General features: G+C 39.4%; 1 protein-coding gene across 16 annotated transcripts in view; it reads left to right on the top strand.

Annotated features, from left to right (window-relative positions):
* Positions 1 to 15,982, top strand: part of ppip5k1a (diphosphoinositol pentakisphosphate kinase 1a) — a 42,171-nt gene that overhangs the window by 11,288 nt on the left and 14,901 nt on the right. For 8 of the 16 annotated variants that reach the window (XM_047580492.1, XM_047580483.1, XM_047580491.1 and 5 more), the window contains exons 8-26: positions 380 to 541; positions 632 to 753; positions 856 to 957; positions 2,047 to 2,133; positions 2,231 to 2,306; positions 2,398 to 2,507; positions 3,769 to 3,854; positions 3,942 to 4,067; positions 4,785 to 4,906; positions 6,731 to 6,913; positions 7,315 to 7,456; positions 7,533 to 7,756; positions 9,174 to 9,301; positions 9,383 to 9,497; positions 9,608 to 9,715; positions 9,952 to 10,080; positions 10,841 to 10,981; positions 11,511 to 11,604; positions 14,518 to 14,643. In XM_047580492.1, the coding sequence (XP_047436448.1) occupies positions 380 to 541; positions 632 to 753; positions 856 to 957; positions 2,047 to 2,133; positions 2,231 to 2,306; positions 2,398 to 2,507; positions 3,769 to 3,854; positions 3,942 to 4,067; positions 4,785 to 4,906; positions 6,731 to 6,913; positions 7,315 to 7,456; positions 7,533 to 7,756; positions 9,174 to 9,301; positions 9,383 to 9,497; positions 9,608 to 9,715; positions 9,952 to 10,080; positions 10,841 to 10,981; positions 11,511 to 11,604; positions 14,518 to 14,643 (2,383 nt within the window). The remainder of the gene's footprint in view (positions 1 to 379; positions 542 to 631; positions 754 to 855; positions 958 to 2,046; positions 2,134 to 2,230; positions 2,307 to 2,397; positions 2,508 to 3,768; positions 3,855 to 3,941; positions 4,068 to 4,784; positions 4,907 to 6,730; positions 6,914 to 7,314; positions 7,457 to 7,532; positions 7,757 to 9,173; positions 9,302 to 9,382; positions 9,498 to 9,607; positions 9,716 to 9,951; positions 10,081 to 10,840; positions 10,982 to 11,510; positions 11,605 to 14,517; positions 14,644 to 15,982) is intronic. The other 8 variants (XM_047580496.1, XM_047580490.1, XM_047580495.1 and 5 more) reach the window with 1 other exon arrangement.

Genomic DNA, 15,982 nt, shown 5'->3' with positions numbered 1-15,982 from the left:
TTATATTGATTTATAATTCTTTTGTAATTTAAATTTTATTTGTATTGTATTTTACAATAGCCAAAGTCATAAAACAACACATAAAAACATAACAACAATACATAAGAGCACAACTGGAAAGTGCTACATAGCTGCAGGCTTTTAAAGGCCTTCCAGAAACACACAAAACTAAAGACAAATAAAAATACGACAAGTATTAGTTTTATTTGTATTAACCCATATCTGAACACATTACATAGAATAGAATATAGAATACGTCAATAATAATCTAAAGATTAATTGAAAAATAATTGTTTGTTGCAGCCTTATTTACTATTAACACAGAAAATAAACCTCCTTCTTAAAATAAATAGTTGTGTGGTCATTGTTGTGACACCAGGTTTACACCGTGGGGCCGGACTACGCTCACGCTGAGGCCCGGAAGTCGCCCGCTCTGGACGGGAAGGTGGAGAGGGACAGCGAGGGGAAGGAGGTCCGTTACCCGGTCATGCTGTCGGCCATGGAGAAGCTGGTGGCGCGTAAGGTTTGCCTGGCCTTCAAGGTGAGCGGGGAGGCGTCGACGCAGTCGCTGCTCTTTGTCGTTTTGTTGTTGTTTTGTCGTCACGTCCTCGTTTCTTTTTTTTTCCTGCAGCAAACGGTTTGCGGCTTTGACCTCCTCCGAGCCAACGGACACTCGTACGTGTGCGACGTCAACGGCTTCAGCTTCGTGAAGAACTCGATGAAGTACTACGACGACTGCGCCAAGATCCTCGGGTAGCGCCCCCTAGTGGTTTCCTATATATATTCTCTTTTGCCTCTCGAGCTGTCGGCCGTTTCCTCGATTGTCGTTTTATGAATTCATTCGTGTCTCTTCAGGAATATTGTGATGCGAGAACTGGCGCCGCAGTTTCAGATTCCTTGGTCTATTCCCACCGAGGCAGAAGACATCCCCATCGTTCCCACCACCTCAGGGACCATGTGAGTCACAGCGAGCAGCAGAAACCAGTTTTTTTGCAAATGTATATCTGGATTTATATGATGCATGTGTAGTAATAATTTATCTCAGTGGTCTCATCAGCTGTAACAGATCAGGAACCAAAACGCGCTTCTATTTGAGTCCGTGCAGCTTTTCTAGTCTTGACGGCAGCGGTTTAGTGGTTCACACCAAACGCATGTGAGTTAAGCCCAAACCATGTGACACATCCCAGCCAATGACGTCCGCGCATTCCAGGTGGTAAACATAGACAGACAGATGAGAGAGTTAGAAGCAAGTTACACCTGAACAGACGGGAGAAAGAAAAAGAAAGATGTCGACACAAAACAAAGAGACGAGTGTTCAACACTTCAAAGACGTGTCGAGATTTATTACCTGTAAAAACAGGTTGTGAAAGTGAAGGAAAGAAAACAGAAGAGTGGAAATTCAGCCTCTTCCTCTTTTTTTTATCATATTTTATTTCTGAACTTGCACAATTCTCCCATTTTATTCATTTCCTCTTTATTTTGAAATGCAGCTCAGTTTTATTTAGTTAATGAGAAACATTATAGAAATCTGACATATATTCATTCATTCATTCATTCATTCATTCATTCATTCATTCATTTTATGTAAGTGCTTGTCCTCTGGAGGGTCGGGAGGAGCTGGACACTGTCCCACCCTGGACACGTCTCCACACAGAGGGACCGATAACGTGACATTAAATATTCAAATTAAATTAAAAAACGCTTTGAATCCCACTGAATTGATTTAGTTTGACACAGTCAGATGCTGATTGCATGCAGATGTTGAAAAAGCCACTAGGCAACATAAATATAAATCACACTAAATACTTAGATATTATAAACTTCCAGACCTTTGCTACAAGAAGTTTTCTTCTTAACTGGACCAGTTTGCATCTCTTCATATTTGGAATCGCAAAACCATATTTTATGATTATTTCTTTGTGTAATTCTTAAACCAGCCTCTCAGTCTCTCAAATAAGACGTTACAAAACAGACTTAAATTAACACAGATATTCTCAGATTGATGTTTGTCCGTCGTTTGAGGTGAATGTTGTGTTGACTCCTCAGGATGGAGCTGCGCTGCGTCATCGCCGTCATCCGACACGGAGACAGGACGCCCAAACAGAAGATGAAGATGGAAGTTCGTAACCCCATGTAGGTCGTCCCCTTTGTTGAAACCTTCGCTGTTTGCTACAAAGACACAACGAAGTCTTTTTAAATATCGTTTATATGTCGCTGATACGTCCCCCAGGTTCTTTGATCTGTTCGAGAAATACGGAGGATACAAAACTGGGAAACTGAAGCTCAAGAAGCCGAAACAGCTGCAGGTAAATAAAAATAAAAATCTAAATAAAAAAAATAAATCCTGAATATTTTACAGCCCTTTTCATGACAGCTTGATACTTTCTGCCTCGGCAGGAGGTGCTGGACATCACACGGCAGCTTTTAGCAGAACTGGGACAACACAACGATTGTGAGATAGAGGAGAAGAAGTCGAAACTGGAGCAGCTGAAGACTGTTCTGGAAATGTGAGTGGAGATGAAACCAGGTCACTCCATTAATTACCTTTATTATTTCACACCACGATGGGCAGCGGGCGTTAAAAGCTGGAATAAAAGTAGCAAATTTTTAGTAGTTAAATAAATAATGCACAAAAAAATATATAATCAGTTTTGTGAAAGTGTCTCTTAAATTAGTTTTTAATGCAACTTAACATAAAAGTTTCTAAAAACTGCTTATTTATTATGAGTAAACGCTATTCAATGATTAAAAATAACCCATATCCTGGGTTATCTCACTGCATTGCTACTTTTATATTTAAAAATCAAAATTACATTACTTGTTATAATAATAATAAATGTTGTGTAATTTATTGTGATTCATAAAATCAAACTAAAATAAAAGCCACTTCTAACTTTCATTTAATGGCACTTTTAATAACAATTTGGAAACAAACTCAGTGAAAAATCACATTCAGAACCAGAGAAATTTAAAACTAAATAAAATCTAGAATAAATAAATATAAATAAACAAATATGTTCAAGTTTAGATCAAACAACAACCCTCGCTAGCGTAAACTGTACTGTTTATTATGCTACTTTAAAGTTTAAAGTTGAATAGTAAAGTAAAATGATGATTATATCCTGAACCAAACATTAAATTATAAACCCATCGTTAGAGAACGTTAGCGTAATTTAGTGAGTAAAACAGTTGCTAACTTAACTTTGTTAATAAGTGTCAAAGATTAAACCCATTTATGATCCACGATTGTGAATTATATTAAGTTAGAAACTATTAAAAATGTAGGTAACGTATTCAGTTTAACCTACATGTCTGTGTTGCTCCTCTCTCAAAACAAAAACCTTATTTCAACAATAAATGAGCAGGAAAATGAATGAACCAGGAGTTGGCTCAAATTAACCCAACCAGGTGTTCAGCTATAAATTCCAATGCAGAACAACCCAGTATCTATACTTTATAGTTACTATGGAAAATAATCCGATATGGCTGCAAATGACAAATAAAAATCCTTGAATCTGTGAATGTGTTAATAGAAGCTCAGATAATAACCCAGAAATGTGTTCACAGAAACAACCCAGCAATTTTAAGTTTGAGGACGAAACCCTTGCAATAAAAAATCCTCTTCACAAAGAAGTGATCACAGTTGTTTTTCTCAGACTTTTTTATGTTCAAACTTGTAGCACACGACTAAATTATGTCGCCAGAAGCCAAAGAAGATCCACGTTTATGATGATAGCTTCTCCTTCTTCTTCTCTCCTGCTAATAAAGGTACGGCCACTTCTCTGGGATCAACAGAAAAGTGCAGCTAACCTACCTGCCCCACGGGCAGCCCAAGACCTCAAGTGAGGAAGAAGGTGAGCATTTATTTTTCACTTCCTACTTAAAGAATAGCTCACGCGCTCTATAACCGTCAGCGGCCTCGTCTCTTAATTTGCTTTCAGACACTCGAAAGGAAGGTCCGTCTCTGCTGCTGGTGCTGAAGTGGGGGGGGGAGCTGACTCCTGCTGGCAGAGTCCAGGCCGAGGAACTGGGGAGGGCTTTCCGCTGCATGTACCCGGGAGGACAAGGTGAGATGCTTAGTTCATCCGGACGTAAACTGTCTTTGGTAAAAGGAGAGAAAATCAGCATCATCACTCATGTTTCACACTCGAATGAACTTATTGAAAATTGAATCTGATATTATACATGTTGATATCATTATATGATGTGTTTCAAAGGATTTGAGTAGATTTGGTTTTGGTTCATACTGGTTTCCAATAAAAATACATGATTTTACAATGTTAAACGAGTTTTTCTGCTACTCTGAGCCAGAAATCTCCACTTCAGTAGCACTTACACATGTTAAACTTCCCAGATTTATTCCCAACTACATTCTGCAGGTATTTACAGTGGGGATTTTTCATACATCATTCAGAGCCTGATTTATACAACATTTTACTCCTAAAAACTTGGCAAAAATAGATTTTTTTTTGGACTCTTGGCAGTATTTTGTGATTTATGGAGCGATATACAGAGATATCCAAAATCCCCTCTGGAAATACCTGGAAATCTAATGTTAACAAAATGAAACAAGAATTTTATCCATTATTCAGATTTCTGTTCTGTAAACGTATGCAGATTAGCTCATATTTAAGTAGATAACTCATTTCCATTTGAACGATCAGACGATCAGACTTTGCATTCACATCCGTCCACAACTAACCAGCTCTTCAGTCCCCAAGATAAAACTATTCAACCTGTATTTGTTCCTTGTTTTTATGTTTGCTAATTTGTTTTCGTTGTAGGCGACTACGCTGGATTCCCGGGTTGTGGTTTGCTGCGGTTACACAGCACCTACAGACACGACCTGAAGATATATGCGTCCGATGAAGGCAGGGTGCAGATGACGGCTGCAGCTTTTGCAAAGGTACGAAGTATCCTATGCCTCTAACAGCTTTCGGTCTTTCTCATAAGGAGATAAATGTCTCGTAAAGACTTGTTGGAGGAAAAAAAAATTGGATTTCTAGGAAATTAAGCAGATTGAAATTGACAGAAAATGTCAAGAAAATGTCAACTGTCTGGAGATTAACAAGATATTTTACATGAGAGAAAACAGAAGACTTTTTAGTTTTAGTTCAGTCCTGATCCGATCTCTTCTCGGTCAGTCCAGTCTAAGCTTTATATGTTTGAACAAGTTCTGCAATGCATTAAGGAAAAACAAATGCATCCAAGCTGTTTCTTTAAAAGAAAAGCTTCCTGGAGACAGCTTCAAGCAGAACCATCACAGAGGGTTAGGGAGTTTATGGCAGCATAAGACCAAAACGTTTTTTTTGGAGCAGAGAACACAAGGTACGAGCTCCCCTCTCCACACTACATTAACTCTGACAGAAAGATTTATTGGATGGAAACCAGTCGACTCTAGGAGAAGACAAGGGAAGATTTTAAGAAGCTACAGGGGAGGATATGCAGGTACTTTTGAAACGGTGCCGGTGCTCAAAGAATGAAAACACACCAACTTTGTCCAAAAATGGTGCCTTTTTATGTTTAAGGCCTTTTGTGACGTGCAAGTTGAACAGAATATTGATTTAAATAATATAAATGCAACTAACAAACCGATATAAAATAAAAATTAATGACAAACTGTCCTAATTATCATAATAAACAGTGGCATGGGGTCTATCAGGCGCTACATTTTAATAAAATGCTGTGCGTTGTTAGATGTTGACTCTAATTCCGGGTGTTACCTCCTGTTTGTCCAGACAACGTTTGACAAACATTTTGGCCTTAGCCATTTTGAAGGTTCATTTCAATCTATGCAGGTGAAAAACTGATGTTGACGTCACGTGAAGCGTTGGCACAGCGATAGAGCTAAAGAGGCTAAGCTAATTAAAAATTCACTGGCACCAAATGAAGCAGCCAAATCTGAGTTGTTTTTCAGTCTGGTTCCTACTGTTGGAGTCAGCACTGGGGCCATTGTGGTACCGAGTATCAGAAGTGGTATCTGAAGTAACTGCAGACTGGAAATTATCTTTTTGGGAAGATCAGAAATGAACAGATAAAAGCATAGAAGGACTCTGGCAAAATATTCTTAAGATGGTCTTTGATCTTTGTTACACTTTTGATATGAGGAATAAAAGTCAGCTCAGAGTCAAAAATGATGCCCAGGCTCTTTACACAATGTGATCGTTTAAAATCTAGTAGTATTTTTGGTGAAAAGACTAAAACCTCTGTTTTGTCCTGATTGACTTGCAGGATGTTCTATCCATGACTGGATATCTAAAAATGCAGTTAAAAAGAGCATCAATTGGCCCTGTGTCATCTGGACACACAGCAATGTACAGCTGTGTATCATCTGCATAACTGATGACGTCCCCAAGTGGAAGCATATAAAAATTAAAAAGAATTGGACCTAAAATTGACTCTTTTAACTCTCTTAATTTTATGCATTTTGGAGGAACAAGAACATCTTGTTTACTTGTCAAAAACACTTGATAGGGTCATGTGTTCCTATGTTACAGACGTTACACAAAAGGCCTTTAAAAGGAGAGGATTAGCCAGTAGCACAGCAGAGATGTTTAAGTTTAGTTTAACACAACCATAAAACAAAACAGAAATACCCTGACATTCCCCATTAACAATCCACATGATCAGCTGCAGACATCCCAACTCTCACTATACCTACCTTCATGTAAATATCTATGACTTACTGTTAATTAATCCTAAATCACCGCCTCATTTTGTGTGTGTTCAGGGTTTGCTGGCTCTGGAAGGCGAGCTGACCCCCATCCTGGTGCAGATGGTGAAGAGCGCCAACATGAACGGGCTGCTGGACAACGACAGCGACTCTCTGAGCAGCTGCCAGCACCGCGTCAAGGCCCGACTCCACGAAATCCTGCAGAAAGACAGGGAGTTCACGGACGAGGATTACGACAGGGTGAGCAAAACTTGGAAGGGAAACATCAAAGCTACGGTTATTTTTAAATTATACCCGATACAACCTATGCATTTCTTACTAGCACTGCGTTAGACTGAAAGAAGAACTGGTCGTTACAGGGGTTGCGTTTTAATCTCAGTAGCTAATTGTTGGTGACCACTTCCCCTTTGATCATGCAGAGGATTACTGACCACTCATAATGGTTGTTGGTTGAAGTGTAGTCGCATGTCTCATCACTTCTTACCTGCTGTTGGCTAGGCTAGTTAGCTGGTGTCTTCTTGTTGGCTTTTCAGTAGGACCAGGCTTCTAAATGGGATTTTAACATTTTATCCTGTGTATTTATGAATTCTTGATAAAGTGAAAATATTCAACATATTTCTTTGTGTGTGTGTGTTGCACAGCTGGCTCCAACCTCTAGTGCCTCTTTGGTGAATTCAATGAAGATAGTTGAGAACCCAGTGGCCACATGTGACCAGGTCTACGCCCTCATTCAGAGCCTCACCTCGCAGATCCGCAAACGAATGGAGGACCCCAAGTCTGCCGGTGAGCAAAAATCCTCTATTATCATTATTATTATTTTCATTTTACTATTATTTTACTATTATTTTTTTCTCATCAGATCTGCAGCTCTACCACAGCGAGACTCTGGAGCTGATGCTGCAGCGCTGGTCCAAACTAGAGAGAGACTTCCGCATGAAGAACGGCCGCTACGACATCAGTAAAATACCGGACATTTACGACTGCGTCAAGTACGACGTCATCCACAACGCGTCTCTGGGCCTCGAAGACACGCTGGAGCTCTTCAGACTGTCCCGAGCTTTGGCCGACATCGTCATCCCACAGGTTGGGAAACTCCATCAGTCTTCATCTTACTGTGAATCCAACCAACCACAACCGTAGAGCAGTGGTTCACAACCCTTTTTTACCTTGTTACTTGTATCTAAGCAAAGCAAGTCAAGCTAATTAATTAGAGGAATCATTCGATTAGCAATTTAATTAAAAATGTAATTTATACAAAAACAACTGTAGCTCACACAGACCCCTTCATGGCCGACGTCGCTATGACATCACAACGTTAGCTGGAGGCAAAACAGAGGGAAGCTTGAGGCGAACACTGTCACTTTCACAAATGTCGTCTTGCTGCATTTTTTTTGTGACAAAACCAAAAAAATCTAAAACACTAACTTGAAGTTTTATCACATACCAGCCACTGCCAGTCATAGACAACTCTGGTTTGGTTTTGGGGTTTTAAAAAAAAAAGGACTGGAGTGAGACAGTCAACAACAACGTGCACACTTCATATCAGATAAGATTAATATGTAATGCATCATCAGTTTCAGCCTGGATAATTTTATGGGTTAGAATAAATCATGACTGAAATTACGTTAAGTTAATGCTTATTTAGGGGATTCTTGTTGCATGTTAATGTTAATGCTAACCGACAGGGAACACAACATTAGTTGTGTGTTTCAAGTTGCTGTCCAAGCAGAAGTTGCATCTACTACGTTAACCTCGTAATATCTTTGTTGGACTTAGTCCCCTCTGTGTATAGTATATGTGTATTGGTATATTCTCTAAAATATACATTTTCCTCGTCCATTCTTGCAAAAGCAATCCATTGAAATATGCTAACCAGCGTTTACAGGCTTTAGTGTCTGAGATGTTTTGCCTCCAGCTAAGCCCCGCCCCTCAAAAAACAGTCATGCTGTTTACAAACCATAAAGGGGTCTATTCTAACTCTTAATAGCAAAATGTACATCCTAACATTTAATAGTAGTTATTATTATAATTGTTGTTGTTCCCTTTAAGTCCTAAGTTTGCAGGAAGGACATATTCTCCTGGCTTCATAAATTTACTCTCAATCTTTCCAACAACAGTGACTTCAACTAAAAAAAACGCAGGTTTGGATGATGCCTTATTGGAAACTCAGAAATTCTATATTCAAACTTGGAAATTCCAGACTTCTGATATCATAGCGTTCATGTTACATGTTAAATCTGAGGAGAAAGAATAAGTTTGGTATATTGCCACCGCTTGCTGGACATTAAAATATGTGCAGCAGCTATTTTTTTATTTTGGAAGCAGTAATTTCCGACTCAGGACTGCAGCTGACATGCAATACTGGTGAAAAACTGGTGAAACAGGTGAAAACTGATGGTGAACCGCTGCCTTAGAGAAGCAGAAGGATGGACTGCAGATAGATGGAGTGTAACTTCTGCCCTTAATATTATATTTTATTAAATGAAGTGTGTATTTGCAGGAATATGGAATAAATAAAGTGGAGAAATTGGACATAGCATACGCCTACTGCCTCCCACTGGTCAGAAAGATCCAGCTGGACCTGCAGAGGACACACGAGGACGAGTCTGTCAACAAACTCCACCCTCTGTGAGTCTTTTACGAGATCTTATATTTCTGCGTTTCGCTTAACGCACGGTTCGAGATCAACTTGTCTCGGCCTGTCTGCAGATACTCTCGTGGAGTGATGTCTCCCGGGCGTCACGTCAGGACGCGTTTATATTTCACCAGCGAGAGCCACGTCCACTCCCTGCTCAGCATTTTCCGCTACGGAGGCTTGCTTGACGTAAGACAGACATCACTTCTGCAGCGCTTTGCGAGATTCAAAGCCGACAGTCGTTTTTTCTTCTGTTTTTTTTTTTTTTTCCTGTGTGTGCTCACGTCTGTTTGCTACAGGAGGAGAAGGACCAGCAGTGGAAGCGTGCCATGGATTACCTCAGCGCCGTCTCTGAACTCAACTACATGACTCAGATTGTCATCATGCTTTATGAGGACAACAATAAGGTAGAGTTTTGTTCGTTTGTCAGTTTATTACAGACGTATCAAGAGGTATTTTTCATGCATAATCAGATTTTTGCTATTTACTATTTAATTACTGCAGTAGACTGACTTAAAGAACTAATTTATTGTCATGATGAGTGATGCATTTAATGCCCTGCCTGATTTTTCCAGGTTGAGTTGTTTTTGCGTTGATAAATTTTTGCTTAGATTTACACATTTCTAATATTATCTTTTTTAAGGACATCTCCTCTGAGGAGCGTTTCCACGTGGAGCTTCACTTCAGCCCCGGTGTCAAAGGCGTCGAGGAGGAGGAGAACGCGCCGACCGGCTTTGGCTTCAGGCCGGCGTCTGCAGAGGTGGCGCGGCAGGTACGGTCACGTCACATCCAGATGTGTTTCTCTGTGCGTTGGCGAAACATGGTGGAATAAAACAGTAAATGCAGCAAAACCGGGAAAAATGTGGATTATCAGATCAAATTAAGGACAATAAAAACCACGAACAGTGACATGAGGCCAGAAATCAGGTCTCCTGATATTTATATGGACCTGATTTCAACACCAGGAAATACTACGCTGTATGAACTTTTGGTACTTTACGGCTTTGTACTAGAGGACTCGTTTATTTGGAAAAATGGAAAAAAAAAAATGGATTCAGTTAGTTTTAGTTTAAATGTAGCTAAATAAAAGATGCTAACGCTAAGAGCTTTACTGAGAAGTAACGTATAGCATATAATACGAAGCCATACAATACTGTAGCGTTAAAAGGATGACGAGGAGTGATCACAGATATTCAGGTTATTGTTTTATTGTTGTAACTGAAATAGTTACTGTCGGCCGTGACTGCACCAAAGCAACAACAGAATATAAGTTAATAAGTAACTTAAAGTGTGACTTCATCAAAATATACAGCATAAATTAATATTACCTGACACTAAATGTGAACCACAACATTTACTTCCATTGACTTCTCTTTTATTTTGCTTTCACACAACAGCTCTTCATGCTTTTTTAAATTAATTTTACATTTTAGACGCTGTTAAATTAAATGATTCAAACTAATGCTGCTGATCTCCATGTTCATATGACACTTTTTGACACTCCGCTTGCTTAACTTGCTGTTCTCATTCAGAATGGGAGGAAACAGCCCGACCCCGGCAGCCTGGAGGATCTGTCCCGAGATGAAACCGACCGCGCTGTGCCGCTGTCCGAACCCATCACCATTCAGAGGAGGTCACCGCTCATACGAAATCACAAGACCGGGTCCATGGAGGTGAGAGGCAAAGACACTTGGTCTTAGACTCTAATAAATAAATACGAGTTCATTTGCTCTTTTAACTTAAAAAGCAAAAACTAAATTGATTCACAAGAAAACAGCAGTATTTATTTGTAGGTGAAGAAGAAGTTGTTTCTGTTGGTCTAAAGAAAGCAGGGACATGATTCTCTGTCTTGTATATGGAGAAGAATATGTAGAGCTGCACATAATGGACCGGAGAGACCTGGAAACTGCAGATGTTGAGCTCTACTTCCTGTTTCATTGAAGGAAAATGAGACAGTTTTTTGAGTTAACTGTCTCATTTTTCTGGTTTCTGGTTTTAAAAGCTGAACTGAAATGCACAGTCAGAGAATCCATTAAAACCCTGTCAAGCATGAAATCACTGCTATTATAATAGAAGCTGTGTTTTTATACATTTTCAAGTCTCTCCTCTCGTCTGAGGTCATATTTCATCCTGGAAACATGGTGGAGACTTCTGCCTGAACTGAGTTTTATGATGTATTTCTTGTTTTGTTTTTACCACCAGGTCCTGTCAGAAACGTCCTCCTCCAAAGTGGGCAGTTATCGCCTCTTCTCGTTCTGCTCACGTCAGTCCCCCGAGATGAAACAAAGCGGATTAGGTAGGTGTCATGATGCTTCTTTTTTTCCACAGTAAAACGCAGTGGGAGGCACGGGTGCAGGTTACAATAACAGTTAATGGGAGATAATAATTAAACTCTCTCAAAGGGGAAAATGCATGCACGTAGGTAGTTTCTGCATCTTTTCTGCACATGGAGATAAAAATCAGTGTGTTTAAAGAAAAGACTTATTTTGTGACTGCATCCTAATTCATCCTAATGCAGTACTTCCCTCTAATACTTCACAGCGTAGCATCGTTGTCCTGGAATTAAATTATCTGTGCACTTACAATCTGTAGATACAGCGTCTCTAATATAACACTAATCTTTGTCTGCAACTAGAGGTCATTGTTGTTCTGCATCGAGTTGTGATGTTGTTTCGTGTTGTGATTATTGAGATAATTATCACAAACAGCCTCTATGTAGGTTCATAGAGTTTAACATCTCACATCCTCCTCTTTCCATCACAGTAAGCTTCAGATTCTTCCCACTGAAATGATTGACTCTGCAGCTGTTGAGCCTGTTTAAAAGAAAAGAAAATAAAAAAAAAAAACGTTGTGTTTGGTGTTGAATTACTCTCGGCACATATTTTAAACGTCAGCTGTAGAAGGTAGGGACACACCAAACCGACAAATCAAAACATTAGCATTAGCACAGAAGGAGAACTGTGACGCCGCCTCACACCTCTCGTGTCTAGACCAAAAAATATGCACTTGAACGTAGCACAAAGACGACAGACAATGTCCAGCAGGTACATACACATGCACTCAGCACCTGAGAGGAGATAACTCCTCATACCAGCAGGGGGCAGTAGTCTGGATTCAGTATTCAAAAGGCAAAACAGGAAGTGCTACGATAAACTAGCAGGCTAGGAAGAACTTTAGTTAGCTAGGAGGCTAGAAAGAGCTTGTGTTCGCTAGGAAACTATGAAGAGTTAGTATTAGCTAGGGAGTGCTAGTATTAGCTAGTATTAGCTAAGAAGTGCTAGTATTAGCTAGAAAGCTGTGAAGAGCTAATTTTAGCTTGGAAGCTATGAAGAGCCAGTATTAGCTAGGAAGTACTAGTATTAGCTAGAAAGCTGTGAAGAGTTAATATTAACTGGGAGGCTAGGATGAGCTAGTATTAGCTAGGAAGAGCTAGTATTAGCTGGAAAGCTATGAAGAGCTAATATTAGCTGGGATGCTATGAAGAGCCAGTATTAGCTAGAAAGCTATGAAGAGCTATCATTAGCTTGGAAGCTAGGAATTGCCAGTATTAGTTAGAAAGATATGATGAGCTATTATTACCTGGGAAGATAGCGTGCGCCCGTATTAGCTAGGAAGTGCTAGTATTAGCTATAAAGCTGTGAAGAGCTAATATTAGCTGGGATGCTGTGAAGAGCTAGTATTAGCTAAAAAGCAATGAAGAGCTAATACAAACTGGGAGACTAGGATGAGCTAGTATTAGCTAGGAAGTGCTAGTATTAGCTAGAAAGCTGTGAAGAGCTAATATTAACTGGGAGACTAGGATGAGCTAGTATTAGCTAGGAAGAGCTAGTATGAGCTGGAACGCTATGAAGAGCTAATATTAGCTAGGATGCTATGAAGAGCCAGCATTAGCTAGGAAGTGCTAGTATTAGCTAGAAAGCAGTGAAGAGCTAATATTAACTGGGAGACTAGGAAGAGCTAGTATTAGCTAGGAAGAGCTAGTATTAGCTGGAAAGCTATGAAGAGCTAATATTAGCTGGGATACTATGAAGAGCCAGTATTAGCTAGAAAGCTATGAAGAGCTATCATTAGCTTGGAAGCTAGGAAGTGCCAGTATTAGTTAGAAAGATATGATGAGCTATTATTACCTGGGAAGATAGCGTGCGCCAGTATTAGCTAGGAAGTGCTAGTATTAGCTATAAAGCTGTGAAGAGCTAATATTAGCTGGGATGCTGTGAAGAGCTAGTATTAGCTAAAAAGCAATGAAGAGCTAATACAAACTGGGAGACTAGGAAGAGCTAGTATTAGCTAGAAAGCTGTGAAGAGCTAATACAAACTGGGAGACTAGGAAGTGCTAGTATTAGCTAGAAAGCTGTGAAGAGCTAATATTAACTGGGAGACTAGGAAGAGCTAGTATTAGCTAGAAAGCTATGAAGAGCTATCATTAGCTTGGAAGCTAGGAAGTGCCAGTTTTAGCTAGGAAGCTATGAAGAGCTGTTATTAGCTGGGAGGCCAAGAAAAGCTATCATTAGCTAGGAAGCTAGGAAGAGCTAGTATTAACTGGGAGGTTCAATAAGCTACTATTAGCTAGGCAGCTAGGAAGAGCTACAAACCGGTGTAGCCGGTCTGGATCTCGCTGATCACTTAAATCACGTTGTGTATTTTTAGGCTCAGGTGAGATGGATATGAATCTGTTTTTAATCTATTTTTTTTCCTTTCACCACTTTTCGTTTCTCTTCTCATGCTCTCGTTGTCTAAACTAAGCGACCAGTAAGAGATTCCTCTCTCACCAACACGTCGAATCATCTTTAAAAAAAAATAACCTGCTCAACCCGTAAAAAAAAAAAAAACAACTATTCTCGCCTTCTCTCACCGACGGCCCGACTGTCGGTCTTGGTGTGTCTCTTGCCTTTTAGTCTTTCTCTTGCAAATATCTCTTATAGAACATAATTTTTTTCTCTTTTCCGTGCTTCTCCCATTTTATACCCTCTGTTTGAGCGTAACGTTGAAAAGCATTCTGGGAAAGATTCATTAGAAGCTGCGTGATTGGCTCCATCCTCCATCCTTTGAGGGTCTGGAGCTGGAGGCTAAGCACCAGTTGCATGGTCTTCTCTCGAGTCCTTGTGTCTGTTTCTCTTTTCTTTTCTCTCTTTCCTTTCCTCTGTCAGTTGTTTGAGTAACGGCATGTAATGTAGTGCTGACTAACCGCCCCGCCCCGACCCCCTCGCAGGCTCTCAGTGCGCCGGGCTCTTCAGCACCACCGTCCTCGGTGGCTCCTCTAGCGCCCCTAACCTGCAGGACTACGCACGCGCACACCGCAAAAAATTCTCCACCGGCAGTCTGTCCTACAAAGACGGTACGTGTTTAAAGACCGAGCGCCTTCACAAAAACAAACAAAAACAAAAACAAAAAAAAAAAACCTGCACGGGATCAGTGTCCTGCACCTGCACTGGCTGTAATGTACATGTCAGACATCATGAGACGACTCAGCTCTCAACACTTTAAATAAAAACACTTCACAGATTCGAGGCTTAGTTAAAGTGTAGTCAGGCGGCTCATTTTATTGGGTTGTTAATGCTCATGTACGCACATACATGTCTATTATCGTTTTTGGGGTAACGCTTTATAATAACTGCACACTATATGAAGCATTGGTTGATACTTAATTCATCCGCTTATAAAGCGTCGCTCCTACATTAATAAGCAGTTTGTGATTTAGTTATAAATGTTGTTAATTTAAGAGGAAAAAAAAAACTTCCTGTTCAAAGACGACGCTTGGTCCTACTAATTCCAGATATGTTGGAGAAATTAAACAAACATGTAGAGGTCAAATATTAAACCTGTTATTTAGGAGTTATTTATAAGATCATTTAGAAATGAATAAACTATTCAAATGTAGTTTTAATGTTTTTAATGGAGAGATTAAGTAGCTACCTAACTACTATATGTGTTTTATATTAAACTCGGCCTAATGCTATTTATAAAAATACATTATTACTATCATTTTACATTCAATATTAAGCTGTTCCTTACTCCTTTACTAAAATATATTGGATTCATGTTAATGTCTATTTAAAGGAATTTAAATTTGTGAAAAAAATAATATGTAAAAGATGTTGATAGTTTAGAAAGATGCAGAAAAAACACCGAAAATATTTATTTCAACTGCACACGATGTAAAATGAAGAAAGAAACGTCTGCTAGACTTTCAACATACATAATGTACATTTACTTAGATTATTAATCATTTACTTTCATTTTCTAAATGATCTTATGAACCGTTGATAAAAACCATTGATGAAAATTTAATTATGTTTAATAGATGGTTGTGAACTACAGATAAATCCTTATAACTGCATTCACTAACTGCTGAATAACGTCCATTAATGAAGGAGTAACGCTTTATAAATTAGGTATTTACTTATGTAACATTCATAGTGTGCAGAAAAGTGTTACTGGTTTTTCCATATTCATCCCAGTCACCAGATCCACTTAACTCTCTTTTTATTCATCTCTTCTTTCCTCCCCAACACTTTGAATAAAAACTGGTGCATTTTTAGTTTTTTTATTTAGTTTTATCCACACGCAGCCTCAGGCCCCAATTAAAAGCTAATTAAAGCAGAATCAAGGCTGTGGTTTAATCTGTGTAGTGGAGGTTTTTTAGACCAGTCAGACTCGTTTTTTTTGTCGGATAC

Source organism: Mugil cephalus, chromosome 3 (assembly GCF_022458985.1).
Source record: "Mugil cephalus isolate CIBA_MC_2020 chromosome 3, CIBA_Mcephalus_1.1, whole genome shotgun sequence".
Classification (NCBI taxonomy): Eukaryota; Metazoa; Chordata; class Actinopteri; order Mugiliformes; family Mugilidae; genus Mugil; species Mugil cephalus.
The sequence above is the reverse complement of the archived record's forward strand: the minus strand, read 5'-3'. Positions and strand labels throughout refer to the sequence as shown.